The sequence below is a fragment of the Elgaria multicarinata genome, chromosome 23 (assembly GCF_023053635.1).
Source record: "Elgaria multicarinata webbii isolate HBS135686 ecotype San Diego chromosome 23, rElgMul1.1.pri, whole genome shotgun sequence".
Taxonomy (NCBI): Eukaryota; Metazoa; Chordata; class Lepidosauria; order Squamata; family Anguidae; genus Elgaria; species Elgaria multicarinata.
In genome coordinates, this window is record NC_086193.1 from 10,245,695 (window position 1) to 10,270,580 (window position 24,886).

The following is a 24,886-nucleotide window of genomic DNA, read 5'->3' on the forward strand; positions in this document are numbered from 1 at the left end:
TTCCCCGTAGGGCCATGCCCCTTCCCTTGGCCTGCCCCTGTTCTGACCCATGACCGATCGTTTGGTGCCTTCGCAGCTTTTGCGAAGATTTCCCCCGCCCCGGTTCTGAAAGGCCGGAATGCCTCTCGTCAGGCCAAGGGACTGTAAGAATGTTGAGCTCCGATAGGGCCGGTGCTTTGGGCCTCCGCCCCTTTTCTCCCTGGCTCCTCCCACCATGGCTCTCTGGAATGGAATTGGCCCTAGGGCTGAAATCGGTCCTATAATACACAAGGGCCCTGGCGGATCTGGGGGAGAAGAGATATCGAGGGAGGGCTTTGATACATTTCCGCTCGGCCCGAGGGCTTTCTGAGAAACGGGGCACTCACCGAGTGAGCTGGCGTTGGCCTCCTCCATCCAAGGCAAGCCTTCCACCCGTCTGACTCCGGGGTCACCCCCTTTCTCCTCTCCACTCCCGCTGTCGGTCTCCATCGGGAGAAACCCTCCCGGGACAGTGGAGAGATAGCCTTCATCGTCCCTCGAGGCATCCCCGCTGGGAGAGATGGAGGGTGCGGAGCTTGGGGGTGGAATCAAGGTGCCGGACTCCAGGGACTGATGTTGGAGATGCACAGGGTCCAATGTGCTTTGGGGGGGCAAGGAAGACCCCTCTCCGGGCTTCCTCCCTGGCGTTGGCTCCTCTTCGTTCATCACCTTGAGTGGAATAGCCCAAGGAGATGATAAACCGTCCGCTGCGCTGCTGACGGGTAGCCCAGGTGTGCTTCCGGCTTGCCAGGGGCCGCCTCCCGCTGTGCTGATACCTTCAGGGAGCGGGGTCTCCCCGCGGCGATTGTGGCTGATTGTGACCACCTCCCAGCCGCCTTGCGTCTCTGGCCGCTCCAGGACTTCAGTCGGTGCAGAGCTATCCACGGGCGCTAGACTTGCTTTTTCCTCAGGGGCAGTCTGGGCAGACTCCTCGCCATCGTGGCCACCGATGTCAACCGCCAACCATGGACCGTTTTCTCTGGAGAGGAGCCGTGCCGTTTGCAGGGGGGTGTCGCCTGCCGTCGGGCAGGGGACGTCCTCGGGCGAGAGGGTGACGGCTCCCCGCCCCCTCAACTCAGCCAACCCCTCCAGATGTCGGCTGCCCTGCTTCAAGACTCCGTCTTCTCCTGCCCCGTCGGGGGCGCTCGTCTTCGTCAAATGCGGGGCGTACGGCTCCATTTGTCCCGGAGCAACCCCCGGCGGGTTTTGTTCGGCCGTCAGACTAGGCTCCGGGAGCTCCCGCATGAAGCTCACAGCCTCGGCCTGGCTCTCTCGAGAGGTGTCGTCGGTCTCCCCGCTCGCCTCGTCGGCGTGGGGGACGTGCGGCATCATTGGAGTCACGTCCCCGTTGCCTGAGAAACCGTCCCTGTTGTCCCCGGCCTGTGTCATCCCCTGCGGGTAGTCCCCTCGGATGCTGGTCCCTCCTGTTGTCACGGCAACCTCTGGAGGCCAAAGCATCCCGTTGGACACGGTTGGTGTTGATGTGTGAGGAGGCACTTCGTGAGTGGTCCCCTCCTGGCTTTCTGGCGTAGACGGGGTATGGTGGCTTTGGCTTGTTTTTTCAACGCTGGCGTCTTTCCAAAGCCAAGAAACGGGAGATAAAGTTATCTCTTGGTGGCCTCGATTCTCAGGCGCTGGTAACCCTGCGAGGAGATACAAGGAGTTAATGGAAATCAAACGGAAGGGACTAGCATCTTTCCGCTGCAATTCGGTGGGGCCTTCTCTGTGGTGGCCCCTCTGGAACAAACTTCCATCAGAGGTCCGCCGTGCACCATCCTTACAGGCTTTCAAGAAGGCTTTAAAAAATTTTTATTTTATTTTATTTAACCCTGCGAGGGAATACAAGGAGTTAATGGAACTCAAACGGAAGGGACGGACATCTTTACACTGTGTACAGTTCTGGACACCGCACCTGAAAAAAGATGTTGTAGAGCTGGAAAAAGGGCAGAAAAGGGCAAATCAAATGGTCCAGGGGCATCTCCCCTAGGAAGGAGGGTGACAACAGCTGGGATGGTTCAGCTTGGGGAAAAAGGAGGCTGAAGGGGAGACATGATAGAGGTGGACACAATGATGCACTGGGTGGAGAATATGGATATAGGGAGACATTTTTCTCCCTCTCTCAAAATTATTATTATTATTATTATTATTATTATTATTATTATTATTTACATTTTTATACCACCCAATAGCTGAAGCTCTCTGGGCGGTTCACAAAAAATTAAAACCATGTACATTGCACCATGTACATTGATGGTGCTATATAAATAAACAATAATAATAATAATAATAAAACCATGAAGAGCATAATAGCATTTAAAATAATACCATTTAAAAACACAACTACAAAATACAATATAAAAAGCACAACCAGGATAAAACCACACAGCAAAAATCGATATAGGTTCAAATATGGAATTAAAACAGCAAAGTTTAAATTTAAGTTCAATTAGGTGTTAAAATACTGAGAAAATATGGGGCGGTATATAAATGCAATAAATCTAATCAAATCAAGTGTGTGTGTGTGTGTGTGTGTTTACGCAGAAATAGTTTTAAAAATGCAGAATAAATTAGAGAATTTTAATTCCTTTTAAGTTTTTCTGCTTCCCATTAAATTCTCATTGCTTCTTCTGGCCGTTAATAAGTGCTGCAGCTACACACACACAGAGAGAGCTCGAGCAGCCAAAATTATGGCATCATAGGGACCCGATAACAGGTTGCGATTTCAGGGAGCATCTTGGACTGGTTGTTGTGGCAACTGCCTCCTCATTAGCGGGGGGTTCCTCGCTGCTAAGGTCACCTGACCTGAGAGCGTCTGTGCCTGATAGGTTTTCAAATGAACTTGGGAGCCACCGGCTGGGTTGGGACGTGCGGGTACCACGGAGGTGGTTTCTATGGCGACCAGGGAGTCGGCCTTCAGCCGCCTGGAAGGATGGAAGGAGAAGGAAAAAGGCATGCGGGGAAGATACGTTGCGGGTTGGGTCGGAGGGAACTCAAGGGACACGTGGAGCAACCATCTGAACTCTCACAATCCCTGTTACCAGCTTTGGTCAGGTCGGGTCAAACGCTGATCGCCTAAAGCCAGAAGCAATAGCGAAAACGCAAAACGCCCTGGCGAAGAGGCAATGCTACGGAACGCAGTGGCAACATTTTCCGGAGGCGTTTGGCCACAAGCGATGGAAAATTGACCCAGCACTGGTGGTTCGCTGGCTGCGGACTTGGCTGGGCTACAGCGTTCCATGCCCGGGTGGCCTCCGGGCTGGATGACTGTCCTGCATTTCCACGTGGGGCTGCCCATGGAATGGGCTGGAATCTTCAATTCGTGCAGGATTTGGCCGCTAGAATTATGACAGTCATAACAACCTAAGAAGTGCCCTGAGGCTGGATCAGACCAAGGGTCCATCTAGTCCAGCACTCTGCTCACACAGGGGCCCACCAGCCATCGGCCAGGGATGAACAAGCAGGACATGGTGCAAAAGCACCCTCCCGCCCATGTTCCCCAGCAACTGGTGCACACAGGCTTATTGCCTCAAATACTGGGAAAAGCACACAACCATCAGGGTTAGTAGCCATGGATAGCCTTTGCCTCCAGGAACTTATCCAACCAGAATTCCACCAACCAGATTGGTGGCCATCACTACATCTTGTGGTAGGGAGTTCCATAATTGAACTCTGCGCTGTATGAAGTAATACTTCCTTTTATTTGTCCTGGATCTCCCACCCATCAGTTTCATGGGATGACCCCGTTGGGTTCTAGTATTTTGAGAGAGGGAGAAAAATGTCTCCCTGTCCATGTTCTCCACACCATTATTATTATTATTATTTATTTATATAGCACCATCAGTGTACATGGTGCAGGCATCATTTTGTACACCTCTATCATGTCTCCCCTTAACCTCCTTTTCTCCAAGCTAAACCATCCCAGTTGATGTTACCTTCCCTCGTAGGGGAGGTGCTCCAGCCCCTTCATCATCTGAGTTGCCCTTTTCTGCACTTTTGTTGTGGTTTCGCTTAAATCTCGTGTACATCGTGGGGGTCCGTCACATCTGGGGAGCACGAGGTTGGCAAAGGGTAAACTCAGCACAGGCAGTAAATCCTTCTCTGGGTTCCAGACAGAACCCTAAAGGACCTATCCAAGGCAAATTGAATTTATCTTTATTATTAAAGATAAATCCATTCCAAATGGACAGAGAAGATAAAATACAATAAAAAATACAGGCCAAGTGGGTTTGTTTGTTTTTTAAAGAAAGGTGCTTCCTTTAGAATTCTGATTTGTTCTTACTTGAATCCCAGAGTGGAATCACTACCCCACTGACGTCGGAGACACCAGCCTCCACTGGCTGAACAAGGCGCAAGACAGATGGCCATTCTTTCTTTCATGTTTCTCAAGCATGTAGTGGCATTGATGTCCCCATGGATGAAGCTCTGGGACTTTGTAATTACCGGGGACGCTGACATCACTCTCTCCCCCCCCTCCCTCCACATCTCAGACTTCTGTCTTCCCCTGAATCTAGCTACAATCCTCACAGTAGCTGGAGGGAAACGGATTTTCCCAGCCAAAAATATATATATTGCTGTGAGCTTTTCCTGTCCTGTTGCAAATTATTTTGGGTGGCTGGCTCTTGAATGAGCAATTAAGACCCATTAGCTTTACAAAAGAATGCTCCTAGTGGAGGCAGAAATCTTCTAGAAGAGGTGTGTTGACATTGAGAGAAAAGACTTGGTGAAAAAAAATGTGATGTGCTGCATCCCTCTCTTCCCCTTTCTTATGTCATCTTGGGTCTCTCCTGCCGAAGTTACACGGCGCAGGCTGTCAGCTATCGCAGGGCCATCAGCCAATCCTAAGAAATGTTTCACTCTCAGTTCTTAAGATGCTGACAGCAAGGATGGAAGCAAACCCTGGGCAAGGTGGAAGGGAGCGTTGCGGACCAGCCTGCCTCGCAGGGCAGGTGTTCTTCTGTTTTTCCCACCCGGATCCTGGAGTATTTTGCTCCCCTCCCCCCAGCTTCCCAGCCTGAAACCGCCCAGGGCGTCGCATCCCGAAAGCCGCTTTTTCTTAATTTCAGCGTAGCCCTCCGGCAATGATTTGCCCAAACTCTGTGCAGCCCTAAGTGTCAAAATTATGCATATTTGCAAAATAACGGCGCCTTCAGAGACCTCTCTCGCTCTCTCCCAGCTAATTGGCATTAACACTTTTCGGGAGGAATTACATTACATCAGGCTGCAAACAAGTGCTAATTGGATTTTTTTTAAATGGCCACTTTTACTCCCCTGGGTTGTGGGGTTTTGACGAGGAACCTCCCCTGCGTGGTGAATTTTTTATCGTGGGTGGGAGAAAGGGGACAGGCGAAAGATTGGGGTGTCTCAATAGCGGAGAGCAGAGGGTGCTGCGGGAGAAAAGGGAGTCTCTGCTATTAGAGGGGCTGACAGATCTCCCACACTAGAGGCCTTCAAGAGGCCGCTGGACAACCATCTGACAGGGATGCTTTAGGGTGTATTCCTGCATTGAGCAGGGGGTTGGACTCGATGGCCTTGTAGGCCCCCTTCCAACTCTACGATTCTATGATTCCATTCCGCACCCCCACCCAGGAAATTGAAGCACCGCGCTTCTCGTAAGAACCTACGAATTCCCTTCCTGAACCATGAATGATATGAAGCCATCAATTTAGATTTGACTCCCAGGTTTCGTCGCACACAGCTTGAACTTGTATACAAGGACATAGGTGAGCCCTGCTTTGAATTCACAATGACCCTGTGAGGTTTAGCAGTTTAAGAGAATGAAAGAACATCAGACCATCAGAAGAGCCCTGCTGGATCAGACCAAGGGTCCATCTAGTCCAGCACTCTGTTCGCACAGTGGCCAACCAGCCATCAGCCAGGGATGAACAAGCAGGATGTGATGCAACAGCGCCCTCCCGCCCATGTTCCCCAGCAACTGGTGCACACAGGCTTACTGCCTCGAATACTGGAGATAGCACACAACCATCAGGGCTAGTAGCCATGGATAGCCTTCGCCTCCCCCAGGAATTGATCCAACCCCCTTTGAAAGCCATCCAGATTGGTGGCCATCACTACATCTTGTGGCAGTGAGTTCCATAATTTAATTCTGCGCTGTGTGAAGAAGTCCTTCCTTTTATTTGTCCCGGATCTCCCACCCATCAGTTTCATGGGATGACCCCAGGCTCTAGAGAGAGAGAGAGAGAAACCCGGTGAATTTCATAACTGTGTGGGGATTTGAACCCAGATCTCCCTGGTCTAAATCAGACTCTCTAACATTAGAGTGTCCTTCAGGTGTTTTGGAATAAGCCACATTGCGGGATATTAAAACGGCGGCTAACTCCAACCACCCGCTGTTGTTCACAGTACATTGGATGTTTTTCAGTGTTGCCCAATGTAGCCAGGTAAGTCCACCCACAGAGGGGTCTCTTTTCCAATGAACTCTCCAACCTGGGGACATCCCCGTCCTTCATTAAAATAGGATGAGATAAAAACGATCCCCCCACATTGACTTACGGTTCTCTTCCACTTCGTTAGAGAGCGCGTAGCTCACGCCGCCTCCGAGGGCAGAGGCAGGGCTGGGATCCACCCTCGCCGAGGCCTCGATGGAATTGTCTGCCATTTTGTGCACCGCCAAAGCTAAGACCGGCTGTGCCGCGGGCAACGCTGTACTCCCTTCGGCTTCCCCGTCACGGCCCGTATCTTCCTCTCGCCATCGCTGGAAATAGCGCCCGTTCAATCCCGTGTAAACGGTCTTCCGGGTCGACTCGGGTATTCCAGCAGACGTGGCCACGGTTGAAGCGGAGTGAGTCACGTCAAGGGCTGAAGTGGGGCTCACGGCACGCCCCTTCGGGATGTGGGTATGGGAGGGCTGCGGTGGGCCGGGAGACACAGTCTCTTGGGGAATCAACCTACGAGGGGTCCCATGCAGCCAGGTTGGGGAGACGGGATGGGTGACCGCTTCGGGTGGAAAGTCATCTTCGGAGCCTTCCACAGAAGGGGATATGCCTAAAGTTTGGCCAGCGTTAGCCGACTCTTCGGTGATGCTGATTTCACTGCCGTCACTATCCTTGGGGTGGTCGGTTGGCATTAGGTCGCCCCTACTGAACTGCTGTTCTTCGTCCGGGTTGCCCGGGAAAGAGACGCTGGGTGGTTCCGGAGAACCGCCTTTATCATCCCCATCCGGAAGAGGTATCTTCGGCGCTGTTCTGCTCTCCTCCCACATTTCTGTCACTAATTGGAGCTGCTCGTCCTCTTCCAGCAGTGGCACGGACGCCTTGTGTAAGGGGCTGTATGGGTCCCGGGGGAACTCTCTGGTATCTCCCGACATGACCAACTCGTCATTCTCCTTGGGGAAAAGGTCGTTCTGAGTCAGCAACGGCAGCTCGGCCTCGTGTTCCACCAGGATGTTCTCGATCCCCGAATTGTGGCTTCCCTCCGAGTCCTGATCCGCGGGCTTGTGGACCACTGCCCCGTGGCCTTCCCCTAATGCCACCCCACCTGGTTTCTTGGCCGGCTGACGGGCTGTAAAGAGACGAGGAACAGATTTGAAGCTGGATGGGTTTACAGTCGAGCATCACCATCGAGAAATGTGAACATTTCTGCAGCGAGGCAAACATTTCCGCTGCCCAGGTACATCTTTCCAGGACAGCTTACATACAATTCAAAAAACATGACTGTCCTTGCTTACTATCTGAAAAGATGCGACACTAAAGGAAGGAGGGTGGGGAGGGAGGAGGAGTAGTAAAGCAGCCTTGCAAAGGCAGTGAACTCAGTAATGCCCTGCAAGTGACGTTCGCTCCTGCCTCTTCCCCGACTTGGTGCGATTTAAGGCGCAATGGTTCCAGACGCTTTGAGAGGCATGCAGGCCAGGGACCCCGGGATTCAATTTTCTTCTCCTTTGCCAACCCCAGCTGATTTATGACGCAGCTGCTGCCGAAAGAGAGTGAGCGGGCTGTGTCGCTAATGCCCTCCCTTTAATAAAACAAAGTGCCTATACTTGTGTACCACCAGTACCACAGGGACCTGGTTGTGTCCGGGGCAGATGGAGAGGGGGGCGGTCATAAATCTTGACCTATTCTGTCCCCAAAGTCTCTCCCTGCCTGTTATTGCAAGAAATTATTTGCGAGTGGAGGAAGGCAGCACACGAGCCGGGATATGAAAGCAGGAGTGTCAGGTATGATTTAGGGTGGATTCCTGTGTTGAGCAGGGGGGTGGACTCGGATGGCCTTGTAGGCCCCTTCCAACTCTACTATTCTAGAGTTTGAGTGTACAAAAAGTGTGATGTGTTTTCAGCATTTTGTATCCAGGGGTAGGGATTTCTGTCCCGGGGAAATCTGATTCATTTCTTTGTTTGACTTGACGGAGTTCTGTGGCATATACGACTCGGTTTAGTTTGCTTTTTGCGCATTTCCCCTGCCGATTCTACAATTTGCGCACATTCCGGTGGGGGGGAATGTGCAAGCATTTGGGGTTAAATTTGCACACATTTCAGAGCAATGTGTGCAAAGGACAGCCAAATTTGTGCACCTTCTTTCTGGATTTTGCGCAGTTTTACTCTGAAAATTGCAGGTCCTGATGGGGGAAATTATGCAAAATGCCCATGAAACGGACAAGCTGGAGCATTTGGAAACAAAGCCTGATGAGGAGAGACTGAAAGAACTGGGCATGCTTAGCCGAGAGAAGAGAAGATTGAGGGGAGACATGAGAGGACTCTTCCAATACAGAGGAGGGTCAGGATCTCTTCTTGATCCTCCCAGAGTGCACATGGAATAATGGGCTCAAGTAAAAGGAAGCCAGATTCCGGCTGGACATCAGGAAAAACATCCTGACTGTTAGAGCAGTACGACAATGGAACCAGTTACCTAGGGAGGTTGTGGGCTCTCCCACACTAGAGGCCTTCAAGAGGCTGCTGGACAACCATCTGTCAGGGATGCTTTAGGGTGGATTCCTGCATTGAGCAGGGGGTTGGACTCGATGGCCTTGTAGGCCCATTCCAGTTCTGCTATTCTGTGAGTCTATGATTCTATGAAGACTAAGGGGAGACATGATAGCACTCTTCAAGGACTTGAAAGGTTGTCCCACAGAGGAGGGCCAGGATCTCTTCTCGATCCTCCCAGAGTTTAGGACACGGAATAACGGGCTCAAGTGACAGGAAGCCAGATTCTGGCTGGACACCAGGAAAAACTTTCTGATTGTTCGAGTGGTATGATAATAGAACCAGTGCCCTAGGGAGGTTGTGGGATCTCCCTCACTAGAGGCCTTCAAGAGGCAGCTGGACAACCATCTGTCAGGGATGCTTTAGGGTGGATTCCTGCATTCCCCTCCCCCCCCTCGAATTGAGAATGCCAAAATCCAGGGAGAAATTCAAATTTGGGAAGCTTCAATTGAATTATTCTCCTTTTCTCGCAGTCAGTATTGTTTCAGGATAAGCCCCATGAAGCAAATGTAAGAAATCCAATCAGTTTCTGTATTGATTTGTGGGTGGGCACGTGTGTTTACCTTTGTAGCAGTAGGCATCGAACTTTGATGCCGGATCCGGGAAACCTGTCCGGTTCGGGAACTGGTAGGCGGTCCTCACCCCGGGCTCCTCCCCGCCGCACTTCTTCCGGGGCATCCGGATCGGATAACGGACGCTTCCGTCGGCGAGCCAGCCCGGGTCGCACTGATCCAACCCTTCCCTCCAGGCGAGGTACAGTTGTCCCGTGGTAGCCAGCTGAGCCCCGCGGCTCAGGCAGTACTTTTGGGCCATCGGAAACGTCAGCTGGCCGGGGCTGGAGGCATAAAATACCTTTCCTGGAAGAAGGAAGGAAGTCACACGCTTAGGCTGTGTTCGCACACCAACTCTTTGTTGCTGGGTTGCTGTCGGAACAAGTTCCGAAACTCGGAGGTTGATTCGGAGCTTCCAAATCAGCCCCAATTCAACTCAGGTCATCTCAGAACTGCCCCAACCCACTTTGGATTCGGTTCAAAATCCGAAGCAGGCCAGGGCAGTTCGGAGATGACGCAGAATTCCGACCTGCTTCGGAATCTGAAGTAGGTCAGCTGTTGGGGTTTCCTGGGCACAATACCAGTGGGAGAGGATAATACATGGAAGAACTTAAGAGGAGCTATGCTGGATGAGACTAAGGGTTCATCTAGTTCAGCTTCTGTTTACACAGTGGCCCACGGAAAATCCCCATACAGGATTTGAGTGCAACAGCACCCCCTCCTGGACATGCTCCCCAGCAACTGGTGCACACAGGCTTACTGCCTCTGATACTGGAGGAAACGCAGGAATTTTTTAGCCCTTGATAGCCTTCTCTCCTCCAGGGATTTATCCAACCCTCTTCGAAAGCCATCCCAAAGTGGTGGCCATCACTACATCTTGTGGTAGTGAGTTCAATAGTTGAACTCTTCAAATACTTGAAAGGTTGTCACACAGAGGAGGGCCAGGATCTCTTCTCGATCCTCCCAGAGTGCAGGATATGGAAGAATGGGCTCAAGTTACAGGAAGCCAGATTCCGGCTGGACATCAGGAAAAATGTGCTGACTGTTAGAGTAGTACGACAAAACATCAGAAAAAACTTCCTGACTGTTAGAGCAGTACGACAATGGAACCCATGATCTAGGGAGGTTGTGGGCTCTCCCACACTAGAGGCCTTCAAGAGGCAGCTGGACAGCCATCTGTCAGGGATGCTTTAGGGTGGATTCCTGCAATGAGCAGGGGGTTGGACTAGATGGCCTTAGAGGCACCTTCCAACTCCACTATTCTATGATTCTATGTGCTGTGTGAAGCAATAGCTCTGCAGCTGAGTTCATTATTGGACTACATAAGAGCCCAGCATTCTGTTTTCACAATGGCTACCCAGGTGCCTTTGGGAAGTCAACCAGAGGACATGGATGCAATTGTAGCCTCTCGCTTACTAGTGTTCAGAGGTGCACTGCCTATGATCCTGGAGGTGACGCATAGCCATTATGACTAGGAGCCATCAACAGCTGTAGGACCCATCAAATAACCGAAGTTCAATCTGTACCACAGAGAAAACGGTTGTTGCCACAGGACAGGAAAAGGTACGCTTATAACAGGAGGTGGTAGCGGTATGTTTTCCAAAGGGTCCGCCCTCCGCAGAAAAGTGTAACCTCTGTCTCATCCCGTAAGCCTCGCTGAACTTCGGAGAGTTATCCGATGAGTTCCAAGGCCGCCACGTTTGACAAATCGTCCTTGCTTAAGCAACAAAGCCAAGGCGAGATAAGTTACCCTTCGTTCGGCAGGTTCCTTTTCTCCAGACGGAGACAAGGAAAGTACCCAAGCATGGCCAATTTATCAAAGCGATGCCTCCTTGCGATTTCCCCCTCCGGGTTCTCAGGAGAAAGCTACGATGTTTTTTCCCCCCCCCTCTCTCTTCCCGACAGGGCTTTTCATTTCATTAGGAAAGCTTTTTTGAGAGCCGTTGAAAGGGGCCCTTTCAGTTTGTTTTGATTGACGAGACGGTGGAGGAACTCTCCCAAGGCAACAACCCTTCAATGTTCTCTCGGGGAGGGGGGGTCAGGACGTGTGTTGAGGGTTAGCGTTACGTGACGCGTGCGCTGTGTGCGTGTATCTCGTTTCTAACGGGCCAGAGAAGTCAGACATGAATTGAAGGTAAACCTTCTCGGACACTTCCACCTGGCGGGTTTGTGGGCAGGGAATCAGTGACCTAGGGAGGTTGTGGGCTCTCCCACACTAGAGGCCTTCAAGAGGCAGCTGGACAGCCATCTGTCAGGGATGCTTTAGGGTGGATTCCTGCATTGAGCAGGGGATTGGACTCGATGGCCTTCCAACTCCGCTATTCTATGATTCTATGATCTCACAACCCAGTAGTAGAAAATGGCGACTTCAGATGCCAACATCTGATAGATCAGTGCTGAGGGTGACCTGGGAAGACTTTGGAGCAAATCTATGCCCCCTAGGCATTGTCTAAAGCAGTGGTTCCCACTTGGTTGTCCGCAGACCCCAGGGGGTCCATGTAGCCCACCCAGGGGGTCCGTGGCACCATTCACATATTCACCATTCATTTCTGGAGTCCACTGATGACGAATTCCTACCAGAAGTAAAATATAACATCCCTGAGCAGCTGCGTGATTTAGCGACTAGCTTCAGAGATTCCTTCCCTGCACCTAATCCTGAAAACTCATGGAGAAGGAATCCTTTTGAACGTGGTGATGTACAACTAACAACTCTCTCTGCAGAAGAGCGAGATGCACTTGTTGACGTGACTTGTGGTGGTTCATTGAAATCATTTCCCAAAGAATATAGACCAGACCAATTCTGGGTGAAGGTTTCTCCTGATTATAAGAAGTTAGGGGGAAAAGCTTTGAAACATCTAGTTCCCTTTTGTTCCACATCTCTTTGGGAACAAACATTTTTGACGTTTTGTTATATGAAGAAGAAGAAGCCTAGAAATCAGCTCGATGTTGATCCAGATTTGAGATTAAAAGTAGGAAATACTGAACCAGATGTGGAAGGGAAGAGGCACCATTTCTCCCATCACATTTAGGTTTAGTAGCTGCTAAACAGGTCACAATTTGTTCAATTGTAAACTCGACGTTAGTAAAATTGAATTCGTCTTTATATTCCTAACTAAATCACTGCCATTTTTGCGTGGTAATATCACAAATACCACAAACTGTAGGGTCTGTTTTTTAGTATCTCTAAAATCCTTTGCTTATGAGGGGCTACCCCTTATTTTCTCCAAAAAAATGCTTTGCACAGGTAACTATCATAGAGATAACACATTTTTTCAAAAGTAGGGGGTCCACGGCTTGGCATTTGAAAAACAAGGGGTCCGCAGCACTTAGCTAATTGGGAACCACTGGTCTAAAGGGCCATAGGATACTGGGGACTCCCCCATCCAAAGTCGGAGTCCACACTCCAACCTCGGAAGGGGGAATCGGGGACCCGCCCCCCCTCTCCTGACTAGACAAAAATGCGTGTGTGGTGGGATCAGCAACGAAGATCACCTTCGCTGCTCCTCATGCCCTGCATTGCATGCTTGGAAGCCACCAAGTTTTGCCCTGAATTAATCTAAATTGTGTTTGAAGCCGACAGTAACATCTTCAGTCACTAGGTGGCAGCCTTGACTAACCAGCACAGAGCTTTGCAGCCTATGCAGTTTGAGCCCAGGGGAGATTAGTCAGCCAAGGGATATAATATCTGCTCCCTCCCTGACCACCCTCAGGAGAATGGAGCAGACAGACCCCTCAGGGGTTGTGCCTCAGGTTGTGAATGAGTGGGGGGGGGGCACAATCTGTCCAACAGTGAGAGCTGAGTCAGTTTGCTTTGAGGCTTTGCAGCACCAACGTCAGGATGACTCCAATCCGTGTGAAGCTGGATTTATTCACTAGTTCGTGAATAAAGCACAGCATCCTCCCCACTCACTATTATTGCATTTATATCCCGCCCTTCATAATCCTCCTTCTCTCCACTTTATCTACACAACAACAACCCTGTGAGGTGGGTTGGGCTAAGAGTCCGTGACTGTCTAAAAGTCACCCGGTGGGTTCCCATGGCCAAGTGAGGACTAGAACCTGGATCTCTCGATTCTGGTTAGGCCTCATCTAGAATATTGCGTCCAGTTCTGGGCACCACACTTCAAGAAGGAAGCAGACAAGCTGGAGCATGTTTAGAGGAGGGCAACCAGGATGATCAGGGGTCTGGAAACAAAGCCCTATGAGGAGAGACTGAAAGAACTGGGCCTGTTTAGCCTGGAGAAGAGAAAATGGAGGGGAGACATGATAGCACTCTTCAAATCCTTGAAAGGCTGTCCCACAGAGGAGGGCCAGGATCTCTTCTCGATCCTCCCAGAGTGCAGGACACGGAATAACGGGCTCAAGTGACAGGAAGCCAGATTCCGGCTGGACATCAGGAAAAACATCCTGACTGTTAGAACAGTACAACAATGAAACCAGTTACCTAGGGAGGTGGTGGGCTCTCCCACACTAGAGGCCTACAAGAGGCAGCTGGACAACCATCTGTCAGGGATGCTTTAAGGTGGATTCCTGCATGGAGCAGGGGGTTGGACTCGATGGCCTTAGAGGCCCCTTCCAACACTACTATTCTGATTCTATGATTCTATGACTCCCAGTCCGACACTCTAGCCACTACACCACACTTCCTATTTGTTTGTTTGTTTTCAAGCAACAACTAGAGATGTCACGGTCTGGTACCACCCCCTCCCCTCGCAGATTGACGTAGATTAGATCAGATCAAAGTTGGCAGCGGCGGGGTGGCTGTGGACCGCACAGCAAGCCATCAAAGGGCCTACGCGGCCGAGCGGCGAGGTCACGAGTGCCCACCACTCCTGGACTTGAGCGTCCAACCTTAACGACAACACACGATTCATTTCATCTCCGGAACGCAAGACTCCATCCACCCCCGTCAACTTGCCTTGAAGCTCCTTCGAGTAGCAATAGACGTCGTACGCTTCTTCGGCATCCCTTTCGCCATAGCTCCGGACTCCCGGGAGGCTGTTGCGGTCTCCGTAGCAGCCAGGCCTCGAAAGGGTGATGGGATACCTGTGGTGGGGGTGGGGGAGCATTGGGGGAGGGGGAGAGGAGACGGTCGAGACGTTCAAGCATCCCCCTGAGAAGCCTTTGCCGAATAAAACGAGGCCACGGGATTTGGCTCCGTTGCTGCGCACCGTTGAAGCAACGAAAAGGCAGATAACAAAGTCTTGAGCGGAAGAGTGAACGGGGCAGAGGGGGAAATCGGGGTGGCACACAGCACAGGGGGACCCCTCTTGATGTCAGCGTGAATTGCAATTAGTTGCCAGGGGGGCACCTCTGAAGGTCTGTGATGGGAAAGCGGCCTCTTGTAACTTGGGATGAACCAATTGGACTTGATAGCCTTATAGGGGTTGGACTTGATGGCCTTATAGGCCCCGTCCAACTCTACTATTCTATGATTCTATGATTCTAATCCCCCTGATTTGGTTGATCTATCGCTCCTCCGTGCTTCTCTGCTTCCCGTTTAATTTCCCCTAATTCCAGTTTAACCAGGACAACTGCAAACCTCAAGAAGGGAGTGGGCCTTTTCAGTGGTGGCCCCCCCAATTACGGAATGATCTCCCCAACGAGGCTCACCTGGTGCCAGCATTGTGATCTTTTCGGCACGAGATCAAGACTCTTCTCTTCTCCCAGGCAATTAACAATTGTTTTTAACTGACTCCCAAGAATAGTTGTTTTAAATGGATATTGTCGTTTTTATGCTTTTGATGGTTTTTTAAAAATCTGTATATTTGTTTTTAATGTTCACTGTTTTTTAACTTCTGTAAAACGCCCAGAGAGCTTCGGCTATGGGGCGGTATATAAATGTAATAAATAAATAAAATAAATTAATAATAATAATAATAATTTATTTCTTACCCGCCTCTCCACTTGGATCGAGGCGGGGAACAACAGTGAATATAACACATTAAAAACATAGCATACACGATTAAAACATCCTTAAAACATGCTATAAATATTCTAAAATTTCACTGGATAGGCCTGCCGGAATATAGGTATAGTGGCACATGCTGTTCCTTCCACTCACCAGCTTAACCTGGCGGCCTCTGGATGTGTTGGACTACAACACCCATTACCCCCAGTCAGCATGGCAGTTGCATTATGGTGCACAGTCAGGCACTGTACTCTTAGCATGTGTTGATTTGTGGCTTCCGCAACCTGGCTCCCTCCAGACGCGTTGGCTACGAAACCATGATGGCTGGGGATACTGGGAGTTGTAGTCCAACACACCCAGAGGGCACCAGGGAAATGGAGGTTGTTCTAGCCTCTCCCCTCCTGCTTTTACCAATGCTCAGGTGTGTATGGAAAGGAAATGCAATTTTGATGCTTTTTCTGCAGCGTCTTGCGCAAGTGCGCCCATGTGCTGTTCTGCGTCAGCGAAACACCCCACCCAATAAATCTCAACGTAGCCATATGCTGCAGTATTTGATCAACATTCACATGAAGGCTGGTACTACAAGGGAGCTAAGGCCTAAGTGAAAAGAAGGAACCAAAACTGTGACAATAACTCCTCTGCACGAAAACGACGAGAGACTTTTATTCAATCTCAGCTATAACAGTCTTCTACATTTAGAAAAACAACTTACTCCGGAGATTTAATTCCCGACAAATAAGTCATTTGTTGGGAATACCCAACAAATAAGATGCTTGAAGTTAATCTTTATTCATACGAACATTTGCACATATTAAACATCTTAGATTTCATCCATTCTTACATAGGCACCCCACCCCACCCCGTAAACCACTCATAACCAATCTGCACCGTGGATTCTTACAAAACCTTAAAGCAGCGACTGGACTAAACGCTAAAACATTAACTGCAGAAAATCCTGAAGCATTGACCATAAAAATCCTTAAACCCAGAGAGGGCAACTTTGGGTGAATTTAAGAAGCCCTCTGTAAATGATGAGTTCAGACAGGAATGCTGAACTGACAGCTTGCTATGTGGAAAAGGGAAGGGAAGAGAAGGAGGTGGCAGAGAAAAGAGGTGGGGGGAGGGGGAAGAGAGAGAGTGGGGGGAAGTGGTTGGTAGGGGGTGGCAGAGAGAAGCCCATATGTGGGTGCAGCAGTGCACCATAGGAAATCTCGAAATCAAGGTGGGAAGAAGGGGAATGACGGTTCAGTTCAAATGCTTCATTTCTAGGGCTCTGCACAGCCCGCCCCACGACACGTTTCGAAGGCTCCAAAACAGCCCTGATTCGCCTTGGGCCACCTCGGGGCTTTGCCTGCCTCGCTTCAGCACTGAAGCTGAAGCGAGATTCGGGGCCCCGAGGCGGTTTGGCTTTTGCAAGGCTCTTGGGTGCCAACTGTGTGGCAGGCAACCCAGGAAAGCTAGGGGCGAAGCTGAACAGGAGTCCCCTGACTTGCTGACTTCCCCCTCCCCTCCCCCCCCCAAACCCAGGACTGCCGCGACTTGCCTTCATGTGCGTTGTCTTCCCTGAGAGCTGAGCTGTGATTTAAAGGTAATATTGCGGGGGCTCTGCTTTTTTTAATAGCTCTATGGCTACAAACTAAGCCGTTATGATTGCTGAAGTGTGCGGCCATAGAGCTATTAAAAAAAGAGAGTCCCCGCGATATTACCTTTAAATGGCAGCTTGGCTCTCAGGGAAGAGGACATACATGAAGTTAAGTAGCAGCGGTGGCAGCAGCGAAAGGAGGTGACCAGGGAGGGAGAGGGAAGTGAGTGTGGGTTTGAATGGTAAGTGAGTGCATAGGTGGTGTAGGTAAAGATGTTTTTGGGAAGCCGTGATGCAGGGACACATGGAGGGGGAGCCACTATTCCAGTGATTTGGGGCAGAAGGAGATATGGCAGGAGGAAGGGGTTGCAACATCAGCGTAGAACGGGTTCCAGGTGTCTTCACACTGTTCCCCTTCTACCCTCCTCCTCTAGTTCTCATGTACCTGGTAGCTCATCCACTGAGCCCTCCTTCCTTGTGGTGCTGCTCTTTAATGCCAGGTCGGTCCGCAATAAGACCTCTCTTATTCATGATTTAATCCTGGATGAGAGGGCTGACCTGGCGTGCATTACTGAGACTTGGGTGGGTGAGCTGGGTGGGGTTGACCTGACTCAGCTCTGCCCATCTGGGTACTCAGTGCAGCACCAACATAGATTGGAGGGACGGGGTGGGGTGGGGGTCGCCGTGATTCATAGAACTTCCATCTCTATCACCAGGAAACCACTCCATCTTGGAGCAGGCCTTGAAGGTTTGCACCTGGTGTTGGGCCAGAGAGACAGATTGGGGATGCTGCTGGTATACCGCCCACCCTGCTGCCCGGCATCCTCCCTGACTGAGCTGGCGGAGGCAGTCTCGAGTGTGGGGTTGGAGGAACCCAGGACGGTGGTTCTGGGCGACTTCAACTTTCATGCTGAGGCTGTCTCTGGGGCTCCGGCTCGGGACTTTATGGCCTCCATGACAACCATTGGGCTGTCTCAGTTTGTCATTGGCCCAACACATAAAGCAGGGCATACCCTTGATTTGGTTTTTGCTCCAAGCTGTGAGATGGGTAATCTGAAGATTGGGGGGGTCCAAGTAACCCCATTGTCATGGTCAGACCATTTCTTGGTGAGATTTGAACTCACGGCATTACTACCCTCCTGCAAGGGTGAGGGACCCATTCGGATGGTCCGCCCCAGGAGACTGATGGAATCCAATGGATTTCTGAATGCTCTTGGGGATTTTCCAGTGGAGAGAGCTGGTGATCCAGCTGAGGCCCCAGCCTCACTGTGGAATGGTGAGATGCGGAGGGCCATCGACTTGATCGCACCTGAGTGTCCTCTCCGGTCCTGTAGAGCCCGCTCTGCTCCTTGGTATACTAAGGAGTTGCGGTCAATGAAACAGGCTGGACGTCGGCTGGAACGCAAATGGCGCAAGTCTCGAAGCGAAGATGACCGAGCACGCTGTAGAGCGCATAATCGTGCCTATTGCGTGGCAGTGCGGCCAGCAAAGGTGGCTTATTTTGCTGCCTCCGTTGCGTCCTCGAGTAGCCGTCCAGCGGAGCTCTTCCGGGTGGTCCGGGGGCTGCTAACATCCTCCCCAGCAAATGGGGCCCTGGCTCCGTCAAGGACCCGCTGTGACCTTTTTGCATCACACTTTGAGGACAAGATCGCTTCTCTCCGCAGCGAGCTTGACGTTGTTTTTAGTGCAGCTCCAGTTGAGGTGTCCGATGCCACCATCTGCCCAATTTTGTGGGATCAGTTCCAGTTATTGCGGCCTGATGATGTGGACAAGGTGCTTGCAGCAGTGCGGCCGACCACTTGCCCTCTCGATCCCTGTCCCTCCTGGCTTATAAAAGCAAGCCGAGGGGGTCTGACTGGGTGGGTCCAGGGGGTGATAAATGCTTCCCTCCGGGAAGGGGTGGTCCCTGCTGTCCTTAAGGAGGCAGTAGTGCGACCACTCCTGAAGAAGCCCACCCTGGACCCGATGGTATTAGGCAACTACCGCCCAGTTGCTAACACTCCTTTTTTAGGGAAGGTACTTGAGAGGGTTGTGGCGGAGCAACTGCAGGCACTCTTGGAGGATACGGATTATCTAGATCCATTCCAGTCTGGGTTCCGATCTGGTTACGGGACTGAATCAGCCTTGGTCGCCCTGATGGATGACCTTTATCGAGAGAGGGACAGGGGGAATGCAACCCTGTTAATCCTGCTCGATCTCTCGGTGGCTTTTGATACCATCGACCATGGTATCCTCCTGGATCGACTCTGTGGGATGGGCATCGGAGGCACCGTTTTACAGTGGTTCCGGTCCTACCTATGGGGTCATTTTCAGAGAGTAGCATTGGGTGACCAGTCCTCGGCCTCCTGGCAATTGAGCTATGGAGTGCCGCAGGGCACCATCTTGTCCCCAATATTATTTAACATCTATATGAAGCCGTTGTGAGCGGTCATTAGGGGATTTGGAGCTAAATGCCATCAATACGCTGATGACACGCAGCTCTATCTCCCTGTGACAACTGAATCAGGTGAGGCTGTGCAAGTCCTGGACCAGTGCCTAGACTCAGTAATGGGCTGGATGAGGGCCAATAAACTGAGACTGAATCCTGGCAAGACGGAAGCCCTGTGGGTGAGTGGTTCCCGAGTCTGGGAGACAGGCTCATTGCCTGTTCTGGATGGGGTTGCTCTGCCTCTGAAAGAACAGGTTCGTAGTTTGGGGGTACTCTTAGACCCGTTTCTGTCGTTGGAGGCTCAAGTAGCCGCCACGGCTCGGAGTGCCTTTTACCATCTTCGGTTGGTTTTCCAACTACGGCCTCTCCTGGACAGGGATAGCTTGACCACGGTGGTACAGGCATTGGTAACCTCAAGACTGGATTACTGCAACGCGCTCTATGTGGGGCTGCCCTTGAAGCTGCTCCGGAAGCTGGAGCTAGTGCAGAATGCTGCAGCTCGGCTGTGGTCTTGAGCTGCCCCTTTCCAGCATGGAACTCCTCTGCTGAGGGAACAGCACTGGCTGCCTATTCGCTACCGGGCCAGGTTGAAGGTTCTTGTACTTGTGTACAAAGCCCTAAACAACTTGGGACCAGGATACCTGAGAGAGCGCCTTCTCCCTTACCAACCTGCCCGGTCACTGAGGTCATCCGAGGGCCTGCTCCTGGTGGTTCCACATAGAACCATCCTCCGATTGGAGTCCACCAGGGGAAGAGCCTTCAGCGTGGTGGCCCCCCTCCTGTGGAACTCCCTGCCTCTGGAGGTCAGGCAGGCTCCAACCTTGTACTCCTTTCGGCGCCTCCTGAAAACATCTTTATTCCAAGAAGCCTTTCTTTAACATGCAGCCTGGGATTTCTGTGTTGTTGTTTTTTGCTTCTTTTTAAATTTTGTTTTAACTGTTTTATTCTGTTTTTATTTTCATTTTACCTTGTACACCGCTCTGAAATTTTTTCAATGAGGAGCGGTATATAAATATTCTAAATAAATAAAATAATAAATATATAAGTGAGTCCTGTGGACTCTCAGCCAGCCTTGCACTGGCTTTCCCGTTGGGTGGGTGGGAGCAGCCCGGTACCACCCCGAAGCGGCCCGAAGCGCCCTGACGCTTCAGTGCCGATCTGCTTCGGCCTTGGTAGTGCTCCACTTTGGCACTCTGTAGTGCTCCAAACCCCACTGCTGAGCTAACTTTTTTTAAAAAAAGACAGTTCCGTTAGGCAGCCTTCAATCGCGTTAGCCTTTTTTGCTGCCGTTTCACCCTGCAAAGAGGCCGCGACACATCTGCCCTCCTTCAGAGATTTAAAATCTAAAGAACTAGTGAGGGGGGTTGACATTTGTAGGAGACTAGCGTTCACTAACATTAAAAAACACACCACCGAAAGCCTGAAAAGGAAAATAAATTGGGAGAAATCAATATTTTACCAGGGACCAGTGTCAGAAAATCGCTCCTTATAAATCAAGACCGTTGGAAGGTACGTTCTCCCACATACCTGACAGTGCGGTCGGAGAGCCATCCCGCATCGCAGTTGTCGAACCCGTCCTCAAACGCCACTTGGAGGTGGGCTGGGGAGGCGATGACGGCGGAGTTCTCCTCGCAGGCCGTCTGCGCTTCCGAGAAGGTCAGTGCGTAGCGGTTGCTGGCAGCCCGGTAGTGGAAAACCACACCTACGTGTGTATGGGGTGAGGCATTGAAAGAGAGGACAGGTAGGTGTGAATGCTAAGGATGGGACGAGTGAAGGCTGTAACCAAATGTTGCAGTACGGGTTGCTCGTCTTCGATGATCTAGCCGGCCATACCCTCATCCACGATACTCCATTACGTTCTCTCACCCAGTTTGGCACTGCCCCCCTCCCAACAACCAGCACGCTCTGCTCCCATTGGCTGTTGTCACTAGAGCAGTCTGCAAACGGCCTCTCCAAATTCTCCACCTGCTCTGCGGGCTGAGAAACTGGGTGAACCATTTTGCCGAATTTCACCGGGGGGGGGGGGGGGAGAAATTCCTCAACTGTTTCTCACAGACAGGGTTCGCCGTCAGCCAGGGTTGTCGCACAGCATCTTTCAATGGTTTCCCTAAGGGTTTTCGTTTTGTTGGCTTGTGCCGCTGCTGCCACCGAGAACGTCATCAATTGTGTGGGCAGCCTGGTTCCACAGTACAGGTCGAGGGGGCAGTGTGGGGTCCATTTCCTGGGTACAGGTGGGACGAGCAACATGCCCAAATCTGTCCTCTGATTTCCTGCAAATTTTCTTCCCCCGTGAAAGAGGTTGCCATTTTCTGTCTCACTGTCAGGACATGTTATAATTGACTTTGGTGGCGTTTTTGAGCCACCAAAATAAATCACCGCGAGGGGACTAAAGGTATGCTTTATCTTTCTATTACACGTCTCTTCATTGATCTGCAGCCTCCCCAGCTGCCTGCATTTCCTGAGCTGGGAAAGCCCTGTGGGAAGAATGACATTGATCTTTCCCTGGGCTTAACTGATGTGTGGGAAGCAAAGGCGGCTACAGGCAGCCAGTGCTATGATTGTATAACGAAAGACATCCCCCAAACTCCCCATAAGTATGATAAACACAAAAGCCTAGAACCCGACCCATGAGAATTTCCCCCAATTTTCCTTCTCCTATGAATTACTTTTCAAAAGCAATTTCTTTTCTATCAAATTGAATTCTAAAGGATTTTTTTTTAAAAAAAAAGTAGGAGTAAGTTTTGGGACAGCGCTACTTTTTCCGGTCCCTGCACTTGAGGACGTTTCCCCCGATTTTTTTAAAAAATATTTTGTTTTGTACTTCTGCAAACTTTGGGAAAAACACCCCCCCCCCCACAGGCCTTCTGATATTGCACAAGGGTGTTAAACTGCTAAAAGCTGGGGGCGTTATGCAAATGTGATGACGAATGGTTTTCCTTTGAACTCTTATCGTTAGGGTTATTAGGGTTACATGGATTTTGTAAAATCTGTTCCATCAGTGTTTTGTAGATTGCCAGGGGCCTTTTGGTTCTCTCATCCACTCATTGATAGGGTCGGTTTCCCCTCACCCCCCAATTTCCTGAATTTGCACAGATTCGCAAAGTCGCACTTGCGCAAATGTGCAAATCCTTCCCAAATGTGCATTTTCATGCTTTAGCCTCTGGGGGTGGTGGAAATGCATGCTTTTGGCCAGTGTTCTTTTATGTTACGTATTTTTCTACTACTAAATTTGTGTCAAATTCCAGAGCAGCCCACAAGTCCGCAAGCATTTGATTCCATCGCACACAGAGGAGGGCCAGGATCTCTTCTCGATCCTCCCAGAGTGCAGGACACGGAATAACGGGCTCAAGTGACAGGAAGCCAGATTCCAGCTGGACATCAGGAAAAACGTCCTGACTGTTAGAGCAGTATGACAATGGAACCAGTGACCTAGGGAGGTTGTGGGCTCTCCCACACTAGAGGCCTTCAAGAGGCAGCTGGACAACCATCTGTCAGGGATGCTTTAGGGTGGATTCCTGCATGGAGCAGGGGGTTGGACTTAATGGCCTTAGAGGACACTTCCAACTCTACTATGATTCTATGAAATCTCTGACATCCCTAATTGTCATTGCTTAGCCATGCTTTGGCCAATCTCACCTGTGACTTCCAGAGGCACCAAATCTTGTTCGTCATGGATCCCGGCCACTACCTCGCAGCGATAAAGCCCAGCGTCGCTGGCCCGGGCGGCCGAAAGCAAAAGGGTGGCATTGTAGCGGCGGTGGGGATATCCCGGCAGTGAGATCCTTCCTTCGTAGCCCTTGGAGATCTTCACCACGTTATCCTTGGCCACCAGGACGGAGACGTCCTCCGGCTGCCCTGTGGCCGACTGCACTTTGCTCCACTTGATGCGCGGCGGGTCGGACGGCGCATTGGGCCCAAGGGAGGCGGACGGTTGCAAGAGGAAGAGGCAAGGAAGAGCCACGGGCTCCGCAAGGCCGACCCGGAGCGGGTGGTGGTGGATCTTGTTGATGTGAATCACCTTCCCGTTGTCCTGAGTACCTGCGGGCCAAAGGTGGAGGTGAAGCAAGGAGAGAGACGTCACAGGCACACTTCACCCCCAAGGTGCAGTTCCTCTCTCAGCCACAGGGGTTTCACTCCCACAGTGGGTGTGGCCAAAGGGCAAAGGCGCAGTTCCTCTCTCAGCCACAGGGGTTTCTTTCCCAGAGTGGGCGTGGCCAAAGGGCAAAGGTGCAGTTCCTCTCTCAGCCACAGGGGTTTCTTTCCCAGAGTGGGCTTGGGCAAAGGGAAAAGGTGCAGTTCCTCTCTCAACCACAGGGGTTACTTTCCCAGAGTGGGCGTGGCCAAAGGGCAAAGGTGCAGTTCCTCTCTCAACCACAGGGGTTTCACTTCCACAGTGGGTGTGGCCAAAGGGCAAAGGTGCAGTTCCTCTCTCAGCCACAGGGGTTTCTTTCCCAGAGTGGGCATGGCCAAAGGCGCAAGGCCAACCTCCCACCTCCAACACTGCCACCTTTTACCTTCAAGTCAGTACTGTCGCTATCATAGCCTTCGGAGAGGCATTGCCATTTGGTGAGGGGGAGAAATTGCACAAAACCTGGGAGACTACCAAGCAATTAGTGGTCAGGGGAAAGGGGGCGTGGCCAGGGGATGGGGTGTGGCTATCTGAAAAACACTGTAGGACTGGATAGGAGAGGAGAATAAGAACCCAGGAGGGCTGGATTTGAACTGCGGTGGCTTATCCAAACTCATGATAATTCCTTCTCCCTCCACTCCAACAACACACACACACACACTGCGCCTGTTCAGACAAAACACTACTTTTAAGCTGCTAGCCTTTTGCAGCAAATGGTTAGTGAGCATGTTTAAACCGCCATGGTTAGGAGGGGTTTACACAATGTGCTAAGTCGTAGTTCACATGACAAGCTAAGCCATAATATTTAGCTGAAAATGCTAAACCACCATGGCTTAACATGTCGTCTGAACAAGGTCGCTCACTGCCTTCCAGATCAAGGGCAGGCAGAAACTACACCAGGATCTTTGGGGGCTTTACCGTAGAGAAGCACGGTTTTCCAAATCCCCATGGTTTCACAATAGTAGGGTCACCATATGGAAAAGGAGGACAGGGCTTCTGTAGCTTTAAGAGTTGTACTGAAAAGAGGATTTCAGCAGAGGTGTCGTTTGTATGCATGCAGCACCTGGTGAAATCCCCTCCATCACAACAGTTAAAGCTGCAGCTAGAGTGACCAGATTCAAAAGAGGGCAGGGCTTCTGCAGCTTTAACTATTGTGATGAAGGGGGAATTTCACCAGGTGCTGCAGGCATACAATTGACACTTGTTGCAATTCCCTTTTTCACGCAACTGCTAAAGATACAGGAGAGCGCAGCAGCTCTGGCAGTGAAAACGAAGACCTGGGCTGAGCGTGTCCTCGACACGTCGTTCTGTGCCTGCCTCCTTGAGCTGCTGTTG

At 51.0% G+C, this 24,886-nt stretch overlaps 1 protein-coding gene across 1 annotated transcript in view; it reads right to left on the reverse strand.

Annotated features, from left to right (window-relative positions):
* NCAN (neurocan) overlaps positions 1-24,886 on the reverse strand; it is a 57,922-nt gene that overhangs the window by 22,299 nt on the left and 10,737 nt on the right. Inside the window, exons 2-9 of the mRNA XM_063147340.1 lie at positions 23,059-23,460; positions 20,950-21,124; positions 14,420-14,547; positions 9,514-9,807; positions 6,529-7,536; positions 3,057-3,090; positions 2,821-2,939; positions 366-1,661 (exon numbers count right to left, since the gene is read on the reverse strand). Of these exons, the coding sequence (XP_063003410.1) occupies positions 366-1,661; positions 2,821-2,939; positions 3,057-3,090; positions 6,529-7,536; positions 9,514-9,807; positions 14,420-14,547; positions 20,950-21,124; positions 23,059-23,460 (3,456 nt within the window). The remainder of the gene's footprint in view (positions 1-365; positions 1,662-2,820; positions 2,940-3,056; positions 3,091-6,528; positions 7,537-9,513; positions 9,808-14,419; positions 14,548-20,949; positions 21,125-23,058; positions 23,461-24,886) is intronic.